This window comes from Podarcis raffonei, chromosome 8, assembly GCF_027172205.1.
Source record: "Podarcis raffonei isolate rPodRaf1 chromosome 8, rPodRaf1.pri, whole genome shotgun sequence".
NCBI classification, from domain to species: domain Eukaryota; kingdom Metazoa; phylum Chordata; class Lepidosauria; order Squamata; family Lacertidae; genus Podarcis; species Podarcis raffonei.
Genome location: NC_070609.1, coordinates 62,104,368 through 62,127,763, shown reverse-complemented (window position 1 = coordinate 62,127,763; position 23,396 = coordinate 62,104,368). Strand labels below are relative to the sequence as shown.

General features: G+C 47.7%; 1 protein-coding gene across 1 annotated transcript in view; it reads left to right on the top strand.

Moving 5' to 3' along the window:
- The first annotated feature begins 12,014 nt into the window (after positions 1 to 12,014).
- LOC128420317 (neural-cadherin-like) overlaps positions 12,015 to 23,396 on the top strand; it is a 92,950-nt gene continuing 81,568 nt past the window's right edge. Inside the window, exon 1 of the mRNA XM_053401925.1 lies at positions 12,015 to 13,053. Within this exon, the coding sequence (XP_053257900.1) occupies positions 12,015 to 13,053 (1,039 nt within the window). The remainder of the gene's footprint in view (positions 13,054 to 23,396) is intronic.

Below are 23,396 nucleotides of genomic sequence, written 5' to 3'. Positions count from 1 at the left end.
ATCCAGTCTGTATACAGACAATACGTAACCTGATGAACTCAGCACAGAGCAGCTTTCAGACTTACCCTATGATGCTCCCAGTCTTTGACATTCAGAGGTATAGTGGTCCTGGAAATGGAGGCTCCATATAACTATCTTGGCCAACACCTTGACAGGCTTCCTCATTCATCATAGCCAGTATCAGCATACTCATATACCATTTAATATGCAAAATCCCTAACCAGTTTACATAAAACACAGTAAGATAATTTGAAGAAGAAAAGTGTACATACAACATTTAAAACCAAACAACAACAACAAAATACATCAGTACAAACAGAGGAGTCATCAATAAAACATACAGTTAAATATCAATAAATAATAAAACAGAACGTGATGGATTTCATGAGCCGGGAATGCCTGCTTAAGTAGATGGGACTTTAAAGCTTGTCACTGTTTCTGCCTTATGAACTGCACATGACCACTGGCCATGTTGACTGGGGCAGAGGTGAGCCTAGCAATAGCTGGGCTTCCCATCCCTGCTTTAAAAGATAAACCCAGCAACAGGATTTGGGGGGTTCTCAAGACAAGGCTTCCTCTATGGACCCTTGGAAGTGATCCAATATGCACATATCTGGGGATTGGGAGAGGGGAGGCTCAGCTGTGTTTGAGGGGACAGTGCACAGTTAACCCACTGTGCTTGAATGCAGCACACTGAGTATTGGATGAGTGTCTGAGTATCTTCTCTCAAGTTCCCATGTGCTACCAGTCCTGAAAGCTCTGCACTGCTAGCCAGTGAGCCACCAGGCCCAATTCAAGGTGTTATCACTTGTGGACCCACAAACTTAACTGCTTGGGACCCAAGAACTTAAAAGAGTGCCTCCCCCAGTATCAACCATCTCAGGCCCTACAACTAGCAGATTGACTCTGGGTGCTGACCCACAACTGGGACTTCTCGGTGGTGGCTCCCCTTTTGAGAAGCGCCTTCCCCAGTGAGGTGTGTGTGGCCCCCTCTTTACTCACCTTCAGAAGGAATTTAAAAACGTCACACCCCGGCATTGAGTGACTGAAAGATGCTGCTCCCCATCATCTAGAAATTATCAGTTGTAAGAATATGTGACTGTTTTGCGTGCTTAAGATGTTCTCAATGATTTCAGGTGTCTTTAACTGTTTTTGAAAGTTTCACATAAGCTGTTGCTTTACCTTTAGTTATATTGTGTTTTTAGCTCTGGGCTGCTCTGAGAGGAAGGGCAGGATAGAAAACTAATATTGACCACGGTGATGATGATGATGATGATATTATTGTTATTATTATTATTATTATTAACAACAACAACAACAGAGATAGAGATATGCCTTGACAAGCTAGATTCAGACAACTGGGATCCCTGCAGCAACCAATTACAAGCTCACCATATGCCTCCTGCAACTGTACAAAATGCTGGTCATCTGTGGCCTCCGACCTTGCCGCTAAGCCCAGCATTACCACCTCTCAACAGATGCTTGGAAATCTGGAGTAGGGGGGAGCATAGAGGTGGCCAGGCCGGACTTAATCATGCATTCAGAGGCTGGGGATCAACGCCTCCCCATGCTATTACAGACACCATGCAGTGCGTGCTCTTAAGTGGCTCTGGTATGACTCCTGATCATCTCCCAAAGCATCCATGGCAGACAGGATGCAGGATATGGGGCTATGGACAGAAACAGAGAAAGGGATGCACACAACCAATGCTTTCTGCTGCTTCCCAGATAAGTGTGTGCTGCTGAATTGCTCTTGCTTGCAAACACCCAGACAGAATTACAGATTTAGAGCAGCCGCTTCATCTTTGAATGAAAGCCAAGCTGCTTTATCCCATAGTTTAGCTCCTTCTCCGTCACCGTAGGAGTGCTCATCAAGAGCAGCTTGTGTTTAATATCTTGGAAACACATGTGGGTCAGCGAGACATATGTACCGAGCGTCGCCAGCACATATATGGGAGCTGTCAACCATCAAGGATTCAAGTTAATCATCATAGTGTTCAGCATTTATACAGCATTTTTCCTCCTCTCATTTTTATTTCCTATTCAAAGCACTTTGCCTCAGTACTTTTTAGTCATCCTTGCTGCAACAGTTCTGGAAGGATGAGCTAAACATACTGTTATGGATTTGTGGGTTCTGTTGTTGTTTAGTCGTTTAGTCGTGTCCGACTCTTCGTGACCCCATGGACCAAAGCACGCCAGGCACTTCTGTCTTCCACTGCCTCCCGCAGTGGGTTCTAGACATGCCTAAATTCTTGGACCCAGTAACAAGAAGCTTTGGGGGTGCTGATGCTGTGAACCCCTTCATTGTAGGCTCAGGTTGTATATATGTGGAAATAAACCATATCAATCTGTTGTCCCTCATATCCAATAGGAAACACAGACCCTGGGTAAGTGCCTGGAACACCTGGAATCTTGCACCACTCGAGATTCAGGTGGCGTGCAATAATACAACCTCACTTGTATTTTACAAATGAGAACGTAAGGAGAGCCTACTGGATCAGGTCAATGGCCCATCTACTCCAGCATCCTGTTCTCATAGTGGCTGAGCAGATGCCCCTGCAGAAGGAAGCCCACAAGCAGGGGTCTGTTGTTCTGCACAAGCAGGATTTGAGCACAAGCAGGATTTGAGCACTCTCATCCTGGTGGCTTCCAGCAACTGTTTTTCAGAAGCATTGCTGCCTCGGGCCATGTCGCTATCCTCATTTTCCTTCGTGAATTTGTCTACTCTTTTAAAGCCATCTAGGTTGGTGACCATTACTGTTCCATAGCTTAACTGTTTCTGCCATATCCTGAAGACACGTTTTTGTAATATTTGTTGTTCTTTGAGTTGTCTCTCCACACACACACACACACACATTTATGTTTGTAATTAGGGTAAGAATACAGATATATTTGCAAATATTGTGCAGATTTGTGTGATGAGTTTATGTCTCAAGTCTTTTAAGTATTCAGCAGTGCACCTGCCAGGGGGCACCCCCCCATGCCAAACCTGCAGTCAGACCTACCTGGGAGTCCAGATCACCTGCTACTACCAATCATTTTTACCTGTAGATATCGGAGATGTGATTGAAGTGCCTTTTGCAATCAAAGTACATCCTCCAGCACTGAGATATGCCCCCCACCCCAAATTAGCATCCCTCCCAATTGGCTTCAAGCCTGGGAAAATGTGTACTTCAAAAGACAATAAAGAACGGTAAATTGGCTCAGGCAGTTATGTCACCCATTTGAAAATACTTGGGTTCCTAACTCCCAAATAAGAGATGTTAAGCCCCATTAAAATATCAGCAGGTGTTTTCATTGCTCTGGAGCTGCTTTGATTCCAGACTTAAAATACTTCCAGAACTGAGCTGTTTTGACTTTGAGTAAGTGTCAAGTAAAGAATTGGTTCTTCTGGGTAGAATCTACAAGGGACCTACAACTAATTAGAAACGCCAGATTTCCCCCTTGGTACCCACTCTTGAAAGCGGAGCATTTTAGAGCTAGTTATCTGACAAAATGCTCACCAGTTTCCTTAAGAACTGCCTTTATTGAGCTGTGTTTCCAAGTGACGCCCATTGCAGTATTGAATGGCTGCTACAACATGGTCCCATACTCAGACAGGTTGTGGTCAACCTCAGGTGGAAGACATCACTTATTGTCCGTTGGCATGCCCCTTATATAGAGACCCAAGAGACTGCTTTCTGAAACCTTTGTTCATGTAAGCAAGCAAGAAAGCAGGCACACCCTGGCAGAAATGGCCTGGTTTCTTTTGAGTGACAATAATAGATTTGCACAGGGCTTTTTTTTTTCCAGCTGGAGCTCACTGGAACTCAGTTCCAGCACCTCTCAGGTGGGCACCATTGACACATGTTCTGGTACCTCTTTTTCTAGAAAAATAGCACTGGATTTATAACACACAGAGCGGCCCTCTATGCATCAACTGCAAAAAGAAAGAAAAGAAAAGAAATCAGGAAAAAGGAGTTAGATAAAATTGCTATAAATTGCTGCGGTGATTTGGAGGTTTAATCTGTGATCAAGCTGAATTTGAGTTTGTTGTTGTCTCTGGTAACTTACATCATGGATAATGGCAAATTGGATTTTTTAAGGGCAAAATAATGTTAGAATTGGAGCTGTCAGAGATGTATAAAGGAAACTGTTTTAATGCTCAGTAACTCTGCAATTCATTTTTTTTATATTATGGATTTTTATGTTCTATATTATTTTATTAATACTGTTGCCTGATACTTGTTTGTCATGGCATTTGGCTAGAACAGTAAACATAAGAATGTGAACCTGACATAAAATACAGGCTGCATAGTGCAGCGCTGATACTTTTGGGTTATGGGTGGTCCCCTATTATTCACTAAACTTAGATCTTTGCAGTGATAAGCACTGTGTCACTTGGGGTGACGTACATGCTAATTCCCATCGGAAATATAAAAGTGTCTTCCCAAATTAGCACACCCTCTAATGGCTTCTTCTGCCACCCAGTCTGGATAGTCGCTTCGACAAGCCTCAACTTCAAGAGGAAGACTTGAAACACGTCCAAGTGTAATTTGCAAGGGTGCTGGAAATCCAGGAGCATGGCAGTCTGACATAAAAGGTGTTTCTGTCAATCACGCAGGTAAAAATGAAGCACTGGAATACCTACAGTCTAGATGTTGTCAAGCTTATTATTTCAAGGGGAGTGTTCATTCTCCCATTCGGTTCCATTGGGCAGTAGCAACGGACTGCAGGGCTTTTCTATCAGCTCTCTCTCTCTCTCTCTCTCTCTCTCTCTCTCTCTCCCTCTTCCTTGAGCTGTCCCCATTCTGGCTGGTATTACAAGAGCATGGCAATCTTCATTTTTCTTCCTCCCTCACAACCCCCCTTTTCCCTTTTGTGTCTTGTCTTTTTGATTAGGGCAAGGGACTACAAAATATATTTGTTAAGCAGCTGCAAGAAGATTAGTCTGGAGAAAAGGTGAGAAGCGGCGACATAATAGAAGTTTACAAAATTATGCGTGGCATGGAGAAAGTGGATAGAGAAGAGGTTTTTCTTATAGCGCTGGAACTCGTGGACATCCAATAAAGCTGATTCAAAACAGACAAAAGAAAGCACTTCTTCACACAGTGCAGTGTTAAACTGTGGAACTCCCTCCCACTGGAGGCAGTGATGGCCACCAACTTGGATGGCTTTAAAAGAGGAGAGTGCTGTCAATGGCTACTAGTTGGTTACCCTAGTGAGCTGTATTGCATTTTGGTTAAAATTATAGCGTCATATCAGCCCTGCTCAAGAGTAGTCCTGTTAATGAACATGACTTAGGTCCGCTAATTTCATTGGGTTTGCTCTTAGTTGGATGCAACCCTTAGTAAACCTTTCCAGATTGGCACCTGTGCATACAAAGCAGCCTCAGTCATACTCATGCAAATCATCCTCTTCTGCCCTCTTGTTTGTGTGGGGTTGTTCCTCTTTGGGGCACTGTGCTGTGGGGCTCAAGAGGCCTAGCTTTGTGACTGCCATTAGGACAACGTTAGGACAGATCTTCTTTCATCCCAAATTTCATCAGTACTAAATCCCCGCCCCCCTGCTCCATTCCCATTTCTACTTTTTATGTAAAAAAAATATGCTGGTGTTGTTTTGATTCTCCACCCTCTCAGTTTAGTGGAAATGTCACAACGTGACCCTAATACATCAGTCTGCTGGAGTGCAAATGCTCCTGACTTCAAATACCTAAGCTGGGATTCTAATGGACTTCTCTTGTCATCTCTTTGAAAGCAGGTCTTCTGGAGAAACGGAGGCATTTAATGCAAATCCAGGAGTGCTGCTGCACTCTGAAGGGGGAATTTTGTGTTGTGTCCCCCCCGCTGTACCCGTGGTTCCTCTTAACCCAGTTTACATGTAGTTTGGTTCTCTCTTTCCCCCACCTCTCCCTCTATAACTCTCTCCTGCTTTTCGACAACAGTTTTAAAAGATGCAGAGAGAGCTCAGCAAGCTTGCATTAGTAAACCAGCCAGAGCCCATCAACATTGGATTTAGCAGGCGTGTTCTTCCTCCCACTTGACTGCAGAGGTGAGCTAAGCTTTGCTACTAACCTCCTTTCAGCCCAGAATGATGAATTTTAGTGTATTGTATTTATTACATCAGATTCCATAGCGACTTACGCCAGTGTAAATACGCAGTGTGAAAATCTGATAAAACAATTTGAAATCAGAAAGATGGGGTGGGTCAGAGTAAAGAAGTGCGTCTTCAGGATATGATGGAAGCATTGTGAACCCATGGAACTCACCGCCACAGAAGGCAGGGATGACCACTACTTGGATGGCTTTAAAAGAGGATTAGACAAATTCGTGGAGGAGAGGGTTATTGATGAATGCTAAGCCAGAATGGCTAGGCTCTGCCTCCCACAGTTGGAGATGGCAGTGCTTCTGAAGACCAGTTGCTGGAAACTACTGGAAGGGAGAGTGCTCTTATGCTTGAATCCTGCTTACGGGTTTCCCACAGGCATCTGTTCAGCCACTGTAAGAACAGGATGCTGGACTAGATAGGCCCCTTTGGGCCTGATCCAGCTGGCTCTTCTTATGTTCTGAAACTGCAGAGCAGGCAAGATGCAGCTCTGTGTGAATATAGACCACTGGTCATGCTGGAGCTGTCGGCAACTGGGCTCCTGCAACACCTGGAGGGCCACAGCTCCCCCACCTGTGCTTTAGGCCAAGGTGGTAGAACTTGGGAAAGGTAAGCTGCAGAAAGACTCTCCTAAGGCCCCACTTCACCTTCAGCCTTTGCTAAAGCGAGTCAGTCACTTGGAGCTCTCCATGGTGCTGGATGAGACTCTTGAGAGTCCCATGGACTGCAAGAAGATCAAACCTATCCATTCTTAAGGAAATCAGCCCTGAGTGCTCACTGGAAGGACAGATCCTGAAGCTGAGGCTCCAATACTTTGGCCACATCATGAGAAGAGAAGACTCCCTGGAAAAGACCCTGATGTTGGGAAAGATGGAGGACACAAGGAGAAGGGGACGGCAGAGGACGAGATGGTTGGACTTCTCGAAGCGACCAACATGAGTTTGACCAAACTGCGGGAGGCAGTGGAAGACAGGAGTGCCTGGCGTGCTCTGGTCCAGGGGGTCACAAAGAGTCGGACACGACTAAACAACAACAACAACATGGTGCTGCAGCCACGGTGAGTCCCTGGCAAAAATCCCCCCAGAATTTCCCAACTAAAGCCATGAAGTGTAAGTTTTTTTAAAATTAAAAAAAAACCCAAACACAACAAGCAGCTAATATTTCAAGGTCATAAAAGTAATTTTTTTGGTTGTTGCTCCACCATTCAAACGGATCCACAATTAAAGAAGCAGCAAGGATTAAAAATTGAAAGGATGACCACTGGATCATGCTCCATCTTTGCTAAGCGACATGGCCTCTGAGCCGCAGCGCACATGTGTTGCCAAACCACCATTTGCAACTTCTACTCATCCTTGCTGCTGCAAAATCACGGAGAGATGCCCTTTACTGCATGCTCTAACTGGAGGCAAGCGCTGCTCTTGATCAAAGGAGAAGCAAGTATTGCCTTGTATCATATCGTGCCAGCTTGCCATGAGCCATCTGACAGAATTCAAGGATGCACAATGGCCAGGACAGGTGAGGGACATCCCTTCTTTACCCCTGACAAGGAAGCCCTCATTGCACACCTGCAATTTTGTTTAGGTGCATGTAGAAATTACCCCCTTTGTGTTTCGTCCTAATTATATAAGCAAAAATGAAATGAGATCTGGAAAAAACACACACAAAAACAAATGCTGTGTCAGGGAAAGAATGTGATTAATGGTTAATTAACAGCTGTCTTAATATTATCAATTGCTAAGTCACTCATGAAGAACAAGGATTCAATGATTTGGGGACCTAAATTAATCTTTTATGACAGGGCCTTGCGGCTTTGTCATAGCAAGCATCTGGCAATCTCAGTGGGAGGGAGAATGGAGAGTGAAAAAGGGCTAGGATGGTTTAGGGCTAGAGTAATACTTACAGCCAGATAGATCCACAAATCAGCTATGCCAGAATATTTGCACTAGCAACAATTTAGGGCAGAGGCAAATGCAGCATTTTTATGTGCACTGTAAAGGTAAAGGTACCCCTGCCCGTACGGGCCAGTCGTGTCCGACTCTAGGGTTGTGCGCCCATCTCACTTAAGAGGCCGGGGGCCAGCGCTGTCCGGAGACACTTCCGGGTCACGTGGCAGCATGACGAAGCTGCTCTGGTGAGCCAGCACCAGCACAGCACACGGAAACGCCGTTTACCTTCCCGCTATAAAGCGGTACCTATTTATCTACTTGCACTTAAGAGTGCTTTTGAACTGCTAGGTGGGCAGGAGCTGGGACCGAAAGACGGGAGCTCACCCCGCCGCGGGGATTTGAACCGCCGACCATACGATCGGCAAGTCCTAGGCACTGAGGTTTTACCCACAGCGCCACCCGCGTCCTTACGTGCACTGAAGGGAGCCTAAATGAACCTTTGCTGCCCTGAAAATACATATACTTTCATCTGTCCCTGAGGGAGCTCTGGGAGGAGGAAGAAAGGTTAAGCAATGTATTGTCAAAAACCCAGTCATGGTAAGCACCTATAAGCCATTGCCTGTGACATTGCTAATATTCCTGCAACTGTGTTCCAAGAACTGTGGAGGCCAGCTGAGAGGAGTTGGCCAAGGAGTCCAGCTTCAACTCACACTCAGAGAACCACTACCTCCATCTCATGCTCAGGCACTGCAACAAAAGACGAACAGAACTGACCCACCTTACAGGGCTATTGTAAGGTAGGGGAGGAGTTAGTGTGCATTGGCACTGCTGGGGAAACATAGTTGTGAGGTCCTGGAAGAATAGTGGGTGGAGCAACAAATGCCAAATGCCAGTTTCTACACATATCTTCATCCTCCACCCAGACCAGCAACAAGCATTTATGTGTATTTAAGGGCATAGCCCAGTCAGGCAAAACACCTATGGTGTAGAGCAGAACCAGACGGGATGTGGCCTGGGGAGAGTTCCAAGGGCCAGAGAGGGAGGTCTGTGGGGCCAGAGCAGAGGCAGATTTAGGGGAGTGCAAGTGGTTCAGCTGCACTGGGTGCAGAGCCTTAGGGGTGCCGCAAATATGTCGAATGGAAAGCAAAAGACAGGGGGTGTGGAACTTCGGTGTTGCACAGGGCGCTGCTGAAATTTGCCATTGGCCAGAGGTTCCCCGCCCTGATATAGATACAGAACATGAATGCATGAAGCAGACAGACGGGACACATTTCCAGATGCCGCAAGCAAGAGTGAAAAGGAGCAAAACTTCTCCAAAAATAACTTGTTATCAAAAGTTCAGCATCTCAACTTAAAGGTGACTTTGAAAAGGAGGGAGGGGCTGAGAGCCCTCAGAGGTTTTTTTGACTGGTGTGTCCCCACTTCTCAAAGACCTGCTTTGATGTTATGTAACCATTTCTTTCTTCCCAGGCAGTCGGGGAATCAGATGAAGCTGCTTCTGTGTTAAGAAGCCAAGAACATTATTAAAGGAACACTTCAGTAATATTTTATATAAAATTCTGTTTGTGATTTATTAATAGCTCCATGCGAGAGAGTCGCGCTTATGATTTAGACAACGGATGCACGAGCCAGGTTTGGAAATCAAAATCCAAACAAAGGCAGGGACTTAAATCTAAGGAAAGATTAAAAAAAAGAGTATGATGGGAGTTTAATGTGTATAGCAAATAAGCAAAGACGTCAAGTCAAGACAACACAGGCCAACCACGGGCTCGTCTTCAGGATTAAACTGCTTCAATTAAAGTAGACAAAACAGGTTTACGAAAAGCTCCTAGGAACTTCTCTGATGTCCTGAAATTAAAACAAAAGACAAAACTTACAACTCAAAACGCTTCCGACTGTCTTTCTGTTAAAAAGCATAGCAGAGGGAAAGAGCTAGCTAGGATTTAAAACACAAGGGGGAAATGAACGTGGCTTATTCACTTCAGCTTTTGACAAAATGGTCTCTAAAGCAGCTTGCACCACAGCTGGTGTCAAGGGTCAGAAAGGTCGGGCAGTTGCTGAGGGTGCAAGACCCAAACAGGGGCGCCACTGGCAAGAGCTCCCTAAGCCTGCTTGCTTGTTCACCTGCCTCTCACTCTACCTCAGACAATGGCAGTGGTGGTGGTGATGAGGCGTAGGTTACAATGCCTGTTTGCGCATTGGCAATCTGCCTGGCAAGCAAATGGTTTTAGCAATGAAGAGGAAGAAGAGGAGCAGGAGATGAGGAGGAGGTTGACTTGCTTTGGAAGGGGGCCTCACGAAGAAACAGGTGTGTGGTTTGTCTCTTGAGGCTCAGGTAACCTTAGTGGCTAGGAGTGACCCTGACCAGCTATGGCTAACATGCCAGCTCTGACCATTCTTGGACAGGGACAGCCTTTGACCCTCTGCAGAGCTGAGAGAGGGAAAGGAGGGTGTTTTGGGGGGTGTGGGGCGTGTGTGGCTCATTGGTTTGGGCTGTAAAGACAGCAACAGCTTCCAGGTGGCAGTGAGAAGGGGCTAAATTGGACATGCTTGAGGATTATTCCTAGTAGAAACTAGGAATGGGATTTATTTGCTTTCTGAAGCAGGAAAGGTGGGGCAGCATGGAGAGGGAATCAGAATATGCTGAATAGGAAAGGAAAAACACAGACTTAAAAAAAGAGAAAATAATTTGTGTAGACTGTACCTCTCCTGGCCCTCGCTCACCTCTGGTGAAAGTGCTTGTGGAAAAGGCTAGACTAAAAGAACGCAGATTTACAGAGACGTGCAAATTTATCAGGGATAAATTAATTGTATGTGCATGTGCATACAAGTGAGCAAATCCCATTCAACTCAATAGGATTTGCTTCTGAAAAGACATTCTTATGAATCCAGAGACGGGTGGTCAGAGTGACTGGCAGGGCTGATACCCAGAAGTACATGAAAGCTAGGAGCTAGGTTTTATTGTTATTATAGGTATTGCAGTGCAAGGTAATTCAACCTCACCCTTCAGTAACAAACCCAGGGTGGTTTATAAGACACATTCCAAAAATGCAAAACAGTGGGGATAGCTCAGGGACAGAGAATCTGCTTGGCATGAATAAGATCCCTGGTTCAATCCAGTTTTTTAAAAATCCAATTGCCTTCTAGATTTTGCATTGTTTTCTTTCTTTTTGTTTAATGTATCTGTTTCTTTATATACTGTAAGTCACTTAGAGTCACCAGTAAATGTAATAAAATAATCCTAGTGGCATCCTCAGATAAGGCTGGGAATACCCCTTGCCTGAAACACTTGGAGAAGCCACTGGCAGTCAGTGTAGACAATGCCGAGCTAGATGGACCAGTGGCCTCACTTGCCATAAGGCAGCCTCTTCTGGCGCTAATATCACAGTGATTTCCCACGGAAAGAGAGACAGTAAAGAGGGGAGCCAGCAGCAGGGCAGGCATCCAAGGTGCCCCCCAAACGCAGCAGGTGTCCTTTTCGAAGCTGGTGTTCTCCTGCCTGATACGAGCGAACTGCGCCACTTTTGCTGAACGTCGAGCAGCTGACAGCGCTGCTCCCGGGGAAGAAAAGAATTGCGTTGGTGGAAAAGTCTCTGGGATTGCGCAGCCAGCTCAGGACGGCGCGCCTCTCACCCGTGCCTTCCAGGTCCCAGCCGTCGGAGCAAGTGAAGCGACCTTCAGGCTTCTCCGCCCCGGCGGAGCCTGGAAGGCACCCTCCACCTCCCTCCCGCCCAAGCGGCCGGGGATGCCCCGAAGCGAGCGAGCTGCGCTGTGCGGAGAGCAGCGCGGGAGCCTGGGCGCCTGCTGCCCTCTCTCAATCTCTCAATCGAGCGCAGATTGGCCAGCCCGGGAGGCTCTTCCCTCTCGCCAGCCAACCGGCTCTCCGTCCGTGCGCGCTGGCCCCGCCTTCCCCCCCGCGCTTGCCCGCCGCCGAGGAGCATGCCGCGGCAGTCGCAGTAGCGCCGGCGCTGGAGGCGGCTGTCTGTTCGTCGGGGGGCGAGGCGGCGGACAGGCGGGTCCTTCTCCTCCTCCTCCTCCCTCGCCATGGCCTCGCCGATGCGGCTGCCGCTGCTGCTCCTTCTGCTGGGCTGGGCTCTGGCCGGCAGCATCGCGGAGGCAGCGGGGTCGTCTTCGAGGCGCCGCCGCCCGTCCTTCCACGGCCACGTGCCGGAGAACTGGCCGGCGGGGACGCGGGTGGGCGGCCTGAGCATCCCCCTGACGCGGCTGGCGCGGCCGGAGCCGTGGTGCGCCAAGGTGCGCGGGCGGCGCTGGCAGCTGGAGCTGCTGGGCGAGGCGCACGGGCACTTCCAGGCGGCGCTGCAGGCGCGCTCGGGACAGGTGTGGCTGCGCACCCGGCGGCCCCTGGACCGCGAGGCCCGCCCGCGCTACGCCCTGCGCCTGGCCCTGCGCTGCCACCGCCGCGCCGCCCCCGCCGAGCTGGCCGCGCTCAGCATCGCCGTGCTGGACGCCAACGACAACGCGCCCCGCTTCGCCAACCTCGGGCCGTCGTCGTCGGTGCGGCGGCTCCGCGTCGCCGAGACGCTGGCGCTGCGGGCGCCCGTGTGGCAGGCGCGGGCCCAGGACGCTGACGCGGGCGCCAACGCCGAGCTGCGCTACTTCGCCCGCCCGCCCAGCGCCCACTTCTTCGTGGTGCCGCGCAGCGGGCGCGTTGTCCTGGTCCGCTCCCTGCTCCACCTGCGCGCTCCGCTCCCGCTCCGCCTCTTCGCCCGCGACCGCGGCCGGCCCGCGCTCCTAAGCGCCCCGCTCGACCTCGAGGTCCTGCCCGAGCCCGTCCAGCTGCCGCCCCCCGACGACGCCCCGCTCCGACGACGACGCGCCCTGCCCCCGCAGGAGCCCCCGCTGGCGTTGGCGCTGCCCGAGGACGCCCGGCCCGGCACCCTCCTGGCCACTCTCCGCCCCGCCGCCCGCTTCGCCGCGCCCCGCTTCCAGCTCGTGTCTCCCCCCGCCGGGGAGGCCCCCGTCCGCCTGGACGCCGACACCGGAGAGCTCACCTTGGCCCGCGGCCTGGACCGCGAGGCCGCCGCCCGCTGGGAGGTTGTCTGCCGCGTCCAGGACAGGACAGGTAGGCGCTGACGCGACGGCGGGGCGGGCGAAGGCCTAATTCCGAAGGGACGGGGGAGCGGAGCAAAAAGAGCGGGAAAATCACCCCGCCTAGCAGTCACCCCAGGGGGTGCAGCTTCCCGCCTTCATGTGCTTGCTGCGTTGGAGCCCAGCTCTTCAGCCCACTTTGGCTTCCAGATCTAAGCAGGGCAGTTCATAGCCTGTGCAAAATCTCAGCGACAACCGAGCTGAGGGCAGGGCAGAGGCAGAGTGGCAGGGTGTGGGGGGCTGAGAGAAAAGCAGCCCTTCCCTTCCTCTGCTGTTGTGACCTGGTGGTCACCGTTTATCCTTTAAGGTGGCCCACATGGTTCTGCCCATTTCATCCTCCCAACAGGTGGGATCAGGTTGAGAGACAGCGGCTGGCCTGAGGTGTTTGAACCCTGAGCCTTCCAGGTCCTAGACTGGGATGGGGCACCTATGACCCTTCAGGTGATATTTAACCAGAACTCCCATCAGTGGGGTCAATAGGAAGGATGGGAGCAACGTCTGGAGGGCCCCCGCAGGTTCCCCATCCCTGGCTTTAACCACTACTGCACGCTGTCTTGCCTATGCCACACGGGCTCAGTGATGTGAGGCTAGAAAGCTCTGTCCATTTGCATTTAGGATTATGCATACGACACACTTGGACTGTCTTCACACCTCCTCCTGTCTGTGCATTCGCTGCTTTCCCAGAGTTGGGTTTTTAATCCACATTCATACATTATCCAAAATGCAGATGTAACTTGTATTTCATCCTAGTGTGTGATGCTGCCGTTTCTCAAACCAGCCTCACCCCTTAAGATGTTCCTAATTCTTAATAGGTCTCTAGCCATCGTGAGAACACCTTTGCACAGGGTAAATGCAATTCTCTGTCTGTCAGCCAAAGGCCAGTCTGCTCTAAGGCAGTAACCTGAACTCCTTAAGTCCAGTTAGAATCGGTGGGGTTTCTTTGAGCTAAATTCTGGCCTGTTTTGAAAGGTCAACAGGGCCTGTCACATCTTCTGCAACAGAAAATCTAGCACCATGCCTCTCTGGAACTGCCCAAAGCAATCAGCAGTTATTAAACTTCCCAGGACTGTCCCAAGACAGTTTGCTGCCTAAGGTAGAGGTGGTCTTGGCAACACAACCTCCATAGGATCTAATAACAGCAGGCTGGTTGGGGAGGAATTGCTTAGGGAACACCTGTGGCCAGCAGGCTAGTTTAGGTGAATACTGCCCACCCCTTCCCAGCATCTGATGTCCTGCCTAACAGTAGGGCCGGCTCCCAAATTTCCTGCTTTCGGAAAATGTTTGTCCTACCAAATGGCATGGATTTGGTTGAGCCTCCAGCAGGGAAGCAGAGTCTCGTAGTTCTGAGCTACTAAGATGGAGCTGGGGCACCTATGACCCTTCAGATATTGCTGAAATACAACTCCCCTCTTTCCTTGCTACTGGCTGGGGCTGGTGGGAGTTGGAATCCAACAACATCTGGAGGGCCACAAGATACCCACCCCCCCTGCACTAAGGAAAGCAGTTCTGTACTATGAGTTTGGGTAATTTTAATTGTTTTAGCTCTGCCTCCTCTCCAGGCCCTCCCCCCTCCAAATAATAATCCTGGGATTTTAGTTCTAGAGAATTGCATCTTATTGCAGAACCACAGTGTCCCAAGTTTCACTGCAAATGTACTTATTTTTCTCACATCTCACCTTTCTTCCAAGGGACAAGTGGCAGATTCTATGCTCTCTCCCCACCCCCACCATCCCAATTATATCCTTACAACAATCGTGTCAAGTAGGTTAGGTTGGGAGATAGTGACTGGCTTAAGGGCATGCAGTGAGCTTTGTAGCTCAGTCGACATTTGAACCCCAGTCTCCAAAGCGCTAACCCTCCAAGCCACACTGGTTGCCAAATCTGGAGTGCCATGAAAAACTTACCCCTTTTGCATCCAAGAGTGTATGCAGTGGGGAATTTTTTTTGGGACTGGCTTACACGTGACATACTGCTCTGGTTATGAATGTCATGTGGGTGGGTGGAAGGAAATCCCATCACAGAACCTTTCCATGTACATATATTGCCTGGAATTTGTTCTCAAACTGTGATATAATGCCTCTTGCAAGCTCTCTGGCTTCTGCTGAAATGTTACCTGTATGCAAGGTCTATGTCCTTAGCTCTGCCTACTTTTGTCTCTAGCCACGCCCACTGGAATACAGTGGTACCTCGAGTTACAAACACCTCAGGTTACAAACGCTTCAGGTTACAAACTCCGCTAACCTGGAAGAGTTACCTTTAGTTGAGAACCTTGCCCCAGGATGAGAATGGAAATTGTGTGCTGGCAGCGCAGCGGCAGCAAGAGGCCACATTAGCAAAAGCACACCTCTAGTTAAGAACAGTTCCAGGTTAAGAACGGACCTCCGGAACAAATTAAGTTCGTAATTAGAGGTACCACTGTACAGCCCTTTGCAAGTGAATATGGCTCTCCAACCCTGATGCAATGGCCCTGAGGAAACGTGGTGGCTTCTTTAAAGCTGTTTCTTCTGCATTGTTTGTGTTTGTGTGCCAGAGCATGGATGTGCCCATTCAGCACATCCTGTTTTTCCTCACGACAGAGCCACTGGGTGGAATTGCACCCTAAGCATGGACAGGTAGCGCAGTTCTGGAGGAAAACAGTTGTCATGAACCTGAAGCAAGGGGCAGCCTCCTTCCTTACAGACTCAGCTTCCTGCACAGAATTCCTAGTTCCCTGTGATGACCAGGCGAGTTGTTCAAATGCAATGGTTCTCTAATAACATCATTGTCGCCTGGCAGAGAGAGCACTGTTGGAGGTGCAGTCTGTGTAGATTGGGGAAGGCACTTGGAATGAATGAGCTTCTGGAAGGCAGCCCTAGAGGCAGTTTGGCAATCGGCCCAATGGAATGGGCTCTGCTGTCCAGTCTCCCCATCAGATGTAGCCACGTGGAAGTAGCAGCTGATGGAATTTAGAATTGCTGTGTTCATGTGCATAGAAATGTAATACTTCCAGAATTTTTTTGACATTTTAAGGGGTAAAAGTCTTGTTTCCTCCTATTCTCCCAGAGGACAAAAACGAAAATATTGTGGGAAGTTGGAATATATATGCACTACTTCCTTAACAAACCTAACCCCACTTTTGACAACATAAAGTGCATCATTTGTAATTTAGATAACACATACAGTTGTACAATTGGTATACAGTTGTACAATTTGGCTTGTCTATGAAATGTACAGAGAAATCCTGTTTACTCAGAAGTAGGCTCAATGCTTCATACTTCACGTTTTGAGCAAGGAAAACTATACACACACACGCGCGCACACACACACGCTTTACTTGTGCCAAAGGAGAAATGATCTCTTAAGATTTTTTTTTCTAAGTTCTTAACATTTTAAGTGTTTCTAATGGACAAATAATAAAAGTAAAACCTCAGAGTAAGCAGTCTACTCCCACCCCTGATTTTCCCCCTTTTTGTCCTAGGCTTCTCTTTCTACATATGTGCCAAGATTTACAGAGCCATGCAATCATATTTTTATTGCACATTTATTCTATTTTTTTTTACTTTATTCCATATCTGGAAATTAAAAATCCAGTTGGGGAATATGCTGCTCACTTCCTAATGCATCTGATCATTGCAAGCTGAACGAGATCGTATTTTGACCCCAGAAGTGCAGTCTCAGGTGGCAGCACTAGTGCTATGCCTTTTTAAAATTATTTGGACTGCATCGCAGGGAGGGCTTTTGTGACTATGCTGTCAGCTTTGCTGTTGCAGTGTTTGAGCTGTGTTGGTGTTGGATTCCATGCTTTGACAAGGCCTCCAGTTTTTGTTTTCCCAGCTCTTCTTATTCTGCTGCACCTTATTGGCTCAAGGGAAGGGTTGTGGCTCAGTGGTAGAGCATCTGATTTGCATGCAGAAGGTTCCAGGTTCAGTCCCCTTATGGAATCTGCAGGTAGGACTGGGAGAGATGCAGCTTGTCTGATATCATGGAGAGGTGCTGCCAGCCAGTGCAGGCTACCTTGAGCCAGGTGGACCAGAAGCCTGACTGAGTATAAGGACCCTTCATATGTTCCTAGCATCTCCAGGTAAAGCTGGGAGAGACATCTGGCCTGGAACCCTGGAGAGCTGCTGCCAGCCAGTGCATGCAATACTGAGTTAGATGGACCAGTGGTCTGACTCAGGCAGCTTTCTGCTTTCCTAGCAACTGTCCCACTAGTGAGCTGGCCCTTTCCCAAAAATGCGACTTGTCTCTTTTGTTGGGGGACTATTACTTACATATATCTCTCCTCTCCCCATCTTGTTGCTGTAAAGAATAAAATAGAGACACTTCAAAGGGAAACGAGTCCTCTTTGGTTGTGTAGCCATCTTTTTAAGATGGATGTCTTCAAAGTGTTGGGGACTGTTCTTAGCATGAGACAATCTATTCAGCAGGGATTATGCCTTCCTGGAATGTGCTCTAATTTTTATTTAATAGAACTTGGAGCGGTGTATCTTGATGCCTTGTCTCCAGTTCTCTGTGCCCAAAAGAATTCTGCACGAGGACTTTAATGTTGTCAGGAAGAGATCTCTCTCTCTCTCTCTTCCAGTGGTGGCTTCTATCGCTGCCATCTTTATTTCCCTACAGTCTGACTCAAAGTGCGGTTTAAGCTTCTTGAAGTGCCTCTAATCCACAGTCTTGCTTCTCTCCAGAGCAAATCAGTTTTCTTTAATGTTTTCTGCCAGTTCCGTGTCATCTGCAGGAGCCGCAGCAGAGAATGAATGGCAGATTACCCGGCGGGGGGGGGGGGAGAGGGAGGGGGGGGGAGAAAATATGCTTGTTCCTGGAAGTAACTGCTTTCAGACTGACTGGTTTACTCTGCGGCCATGAGTCCCTTGTTTTGTTGCTAGCAAAATAAATTGCTACATCAAAAAGAAGTTTTTTTTGCGGGGGGGAGAGGAGGCTGGGCAAATTAGGTATATGTTACAAACAAATCCCGGCGTGATGTAAAAGTCTCTCTCTCTCTCTCTCTCTCTCTCTCTCTCTCTCTCTCACACACACACACACACACACACACATACACGGACACAACTTTTGCAAAAACCATTTTCTTTTTATTGTGAGTGTAATTGCCTGGAGAACTGCATTTTGATTAGAATTTAGAAGGACTGCCAGGAGCCAGATGGAATTGCTTCAGGGGGTTGGATGTACAACCCACAGGCAGAGCAATCCTAAGTATAGGGAGCCAGTGGGATTTAGGCTGGCTTAAGATAACGGGGGGCATTAAATTACCTCTGTTCCAAACTGTGCTTAGCTGTGGGGCTACAGCTGAGCCCTCAGACCCTCCTTTGGGGCAGCTGGCTGTCCATCGTGAAAACAAGAGTGGAGGAATAGCAAAGCCCTTGGCCTGATCCAGCAGGCTACTTCTTATGGCAGCAGAACCTCCATGGCCAGGGACAGTCTACCTCTGAATGCCAGGCAATGTGGGGAAAGAAACGGCAGAGTGCTGTTGCGCTCAGGCTTCCCACTGGCAGTTTGGATGCAACTCAGCTTGCTGAGAAGTGTTTCTATGGGTCAAGACAGATAGTACAGGGGACCTCCAGCTTCCCAGACTATTCCCTGTACCCTTTATCTCTATGGTCTTTGATGTTTAGAATGGTAAATCTTAGGTTGCATCAATTTTGCAACTCCCTACTCCTCACTTTCTCTCTTGGGACTTAGAGTTGAGAGGTCAGCTTTGATCTGAAGACAAAGCGGCAAGGATGGTTTTTTTGTTTCTCCAATTGGAATGTTACCTACATTTTTAGCTGTGGTCCCTGCAATGCAGGGGGTTGGACTAGATCAGGGGTCAGCAAACTTTTTTCAGCAGGGGGCCGGTCCACTGTCCCTCAGACTTTTTTGGGGGGCCGGACTATATTTTGAAAAAAAATTATGAACGAATTCCTATGCCCCACAAATAACCCAGAGATGCATTTTAAATAAAAGTACAGATTCTATTCATGTAAAAACACCAGGCAGGCCCCACAAATAACCCAGAGATGCATTTTAAATAATGTAAAAACACGCTGTCCAAATGCCAGATTTAGAAAGCTATTGGGCCAGATTCGGCCCCCAGGCCTTAGTTTGCCTACCCATGGACTAGATCAGCCTTTTTCAACCTGTGGGTCCCCAGATGTTGTTGAACTACAACTCCCATCACCCCTAGCTAGCAAGGCCAGATCTCAGGAATGATGGGAGTTGTAGTCCAACAACATCTGGGGACCCACAGGTTGAGAACCGCTAGACTAGATGATCCTTAGGACTCCTTCCAAGCTCTGCAGTTTTGTGATTCTAGCTAGGGCTATAGGGCTCTTTCTTATCAAGAATGTGCCTCCTTTAATATACCAAGGCTCAGTCTGAACACCTTTCAATTAAAGATGTGCTTCTGAGCAAAGATTCGTTTTACTATTTATTTATTTCATAAGATGTATACACCACTTGATTGTTTAAAAAATAACAACCCCCAAAACCCCAAAGAGGTTTAGAAAAAGATAAAAGCACTAAAATTGAGAAAAAACCACAGCCATAAAAAGTTAAAATACTACCTCGATTTTCTAAAGCGTCTGGATAGGCTTATCTAAACAAGAATGCTTTTAGCAGGTGCTGTAAAGCGTACAGCGAAGGCAATTGCTTGATCTCAGTAGGCAGGGAGTTCCAAAGTGCAGGTGCTGCCACACTAAAGGATTGACTTCTTGCAAATGCAGAACAGGTATTATGTGGCACCTGTAGTAGTAGTTCCGATTCCACCAATCGAAGCGGTTTTACTAAAGTTAATTTTTGCTGCTGCATATGACCCCTGCATGCTAACAGCTGGAAAGTTGTGCTCAGGTCCTGCTTGCTTGTGGTCTTCAGGGGCATCTGGTCGGCCACCGTGAAAACAGGGCACAGGACTGGATGTTGACTGCAGGGTCCAGGATGGTTCAGATGGGGAGAGGTGACCCTTGAGGACCCTTGCGGTCCTGAGCTGTAAAAGTGCCTGTATCTGTGCTACTTACTGGCAGTATTTGATTGGCACAACTCATCAGTTTGCCCATGGAAGGAGCTTTAGCTGTGGAATGAGCATTGATGCCTTTGCCCTGAGATTTTCATTTTGAGAAGGAGCCTGATTCCCATCCACCTCTGGTTGGGATGATGGGAAGATCCTTTCTCCTCTAATCCTCTGTCATCTCAGGCTTCTCTGACCTCCCTCCATCCCTCCGCATTAGCCTCGTAATCCCCTCCCGTTCCCCCGCTCCATCCCCTTTCCCTTTTCTTTCCAAGGGATTTGCTCGGGGTGACGTTTGGCATGTTCTCCAGAATAGGTAACGCCAATCTTGCAATATTTTATTTAAGCACATATTTGTATCTCTTAAGCACCATGTATGTTGTGGAGGAAAACCAGCTCTGGTATTTGAATATTTTATCACATCAAGTCTTTAACTTTAATGAATGCAAAGGATTATGAGCTTAATCTGGGGCCAGAGCCCCACGCTAGCCGTGTTGGTTGTTGACAGGAGGCTTGTGTTCAGGGCAAGGTGGGGCACCCCCCCAAAAAAATCCAAAGCTGTAGCTCACTACAGCTCCCACCGTCATCTTCTTAGTTTCCTTCTCATTCAGAAACTCCCTGCAGTATTTTCTGTCCGTCTCCCATGGTAGGAAATCACAGCACAGCCAAAAACAAACATCAGTTATTTTGAGTGTGACCTCTTCACACAGTATGTAATTAAGCTGTGGAACGGCCAATAACCCAAAAGGCTTGGACAAAGAGGCTTGGACAAATTAATGGAGGAGATGGCTGTCAATGGCCATGATGGCTGTGCTCTGAACAGCTGGAGGCAGTAATGCTTCTGAATACCAGTTGCTGGAAGCCACAGGAAGGGAAAGAAGGCTCTTGTGCTCAGGTCCTGCTTGCTGGTTTCTCACAAGCTGGCCACTGTGAGAACAGAAGACTGGGCTAGGTGGATCCCTTTGATCTGACCCAGCAGGCTGTCTTACATTCTTAGGTTTTAAAGTCCTGACCTGTTCAAAGCTTGGCCCAGAAACAGAGGCAGTGTTGAAGGAGAGAAGGAAGAGGATGAAGCATCACTGTAACCACAGATCAGGTGATTTAAGAAGCAGAGTCCAGCAGGGTGTGCTGATGTTGTCCTCCACCATGTACTTGGTTGTATTGCCACCTCTTCCACAAATGTAGGTCTAAGTGGAGAAACAGGTTCTAGGGTCTCCAGTCTCCAGTTTCCAGTCCAGCTGGTGCAACACTGTTCTTTCTGATGCTGGGGCTGATGGGAGATGCAGTGCAGAGCATATTGGGGAAGCTTTTCCTCGTCACCTTCTCTGTGGCCCATTCAATTGGATATGTCAGGAATTAAGCCTGGGACTTCTGCACTCAGGGCACATTCTTGACCTTTGAGCTCCAGTCCTTCATTTTTGCAGCTAAGCCATTGTACCCATCTCTCTTCCCAAGTGGCAGTGCTCAAACCTTCCACCGAGTCTTAGCTGTGATCCTGCTTCTGGTTTGTTCTTCTGTCAGTTGCTCCAACTTCCCCATTTCTTTTTATGTTGCGTCTTAGGTTGTAAGCTCCAAGGCAGGGACCGTCTCCTGTTTTAAGGACCCCTAAGCCTCTCTGGTATTCTTTTCAGCTGCAGAGCAGGGGGGGGGGAAACGCTTCGGAGAAAAATAAATAAATCTGTAAACACATTTCTTCTTTTTGTGGTTTATCTTTCTGGTGTGTTGCTCACTTTCAGTGCAAGTGAATATATGCATGTGGAAAGTTGAGAAAACAAAGCTTTCTCTTTGCTGCCTTAAAGAGTTTTATGCATACAGGAGATTTAGATAGGACATCTCTTACTGCAGGCAGTCAGATTATAAACATCTTTGAGAAACTGTTTACATTTGAGCACCTAAGCTTTATAGACCTGCTGGCTGTTTTTTCTTCCTCTTACAAACATTTAATTTCTGCAGAAGTCGTCAGCTTTTCCTCCAGATCTAACTAAATTTCAGCACAAATCTGTTTAATCTGGTGACAGATGTAAATTGCAGAGCATATGGGTATAGTCTGCCTGGCTCCTAAAGCTGGTTTGCAACATTTCAAATGGGAGGGCAAGCAAGTTGTGAGACCAGTAATACGATGTTAGCTTCACTTGAAATGACTACTAAATAGTTAAAATGCAGCTTATCCTGCCCTCTCTTCTTCCATTAGCCTTCTTTGATCTCAAATCTGCCCTGTAATGTTTGCTCAATGATTTGTCACTTCTTCAGGGTCTCTCTAAAGTGCCAAAGATTTGTGGATCCTGTAGTTGTCTCCATTTTGTTTTGAAAGGGATACAGAAATTAGATTTATTATTTTTCAAAAAAATTTGGCAGGTGGAGAAGAGGACACTTAGCATCACCACCAAATATTTTTTAAATGATTTCGCTTTTGGCAATTCTTGTACTAATTCCCTGTCTTATATTTTGGGAACTGTTGAAATTGTGAGGGGGAAACCTATTTGAGGGTAACACTTTCGTTGTGCTAATGGATTTGGCTAGCGCTGCCGCTTTCCAGCTGGTGATGCATCACAGAGTGTCAGATGGTACAAATTTGAGTGCTTTCCAAATAGGGGTATCTCACGCAACATTCAAATTTGCATCCTCCCCGTGAAGATTAGTTTGAAGTTTGCCAAACAGTTTGGGCTTTGGCACTCCTTGGAATAAGCTTTGGAACAACTTTGGAAGGAGTTCCAGAGCGGTAACCATGTTAGCCCACTTGCAGCAAAAACAAGTCTTAAACAAATTTATAGTGCGCAAGCTTTCAGGTGCATGAAGTTGACTCTACAAAAGTTTGTGCCACAGTGAATTCTTTAATTTTTAAGGTTCCCCAAAGTACCTTGAGGTCACACCCACACTATTCATTTAAAGCACATAGCCCCCCCCGAGAATCCCAGGAACTGTAGCTTACCCCTCACAGAGCACCCTTAAACTATAGTTCCCATGCTTCTTTGGGGGAAGCCACATGTTTTAAATGTATTGTGTGGATGTGGTGTTATCCCACATCCTGTTTCACTGGCCTGCTCTCCTGTCTTTTTCCACTGCCACTTCTGGCCACCCTTGCCATTGTGATTCTCTACTGCTGCTGGTTGCTGTACCCTCTTCCCTACTTCTATATCAATTGTGCTTCCTTGCATCCTCCCTGCAGACACATCCAGGTACCCCCAGAAATCTTAATGATAGAGGTGGAGGTGGTCTCACAAGGCCATCTAGTCCAGTGTTTCCCAACCTTTTTCCAACTGTGGTCCCCTTCCAACCTTGTTTCCTTCCTGTGCCCCCCCATCCTACCTGTAGAAAGGTAGCTATTTAAATGTATTGTTTGT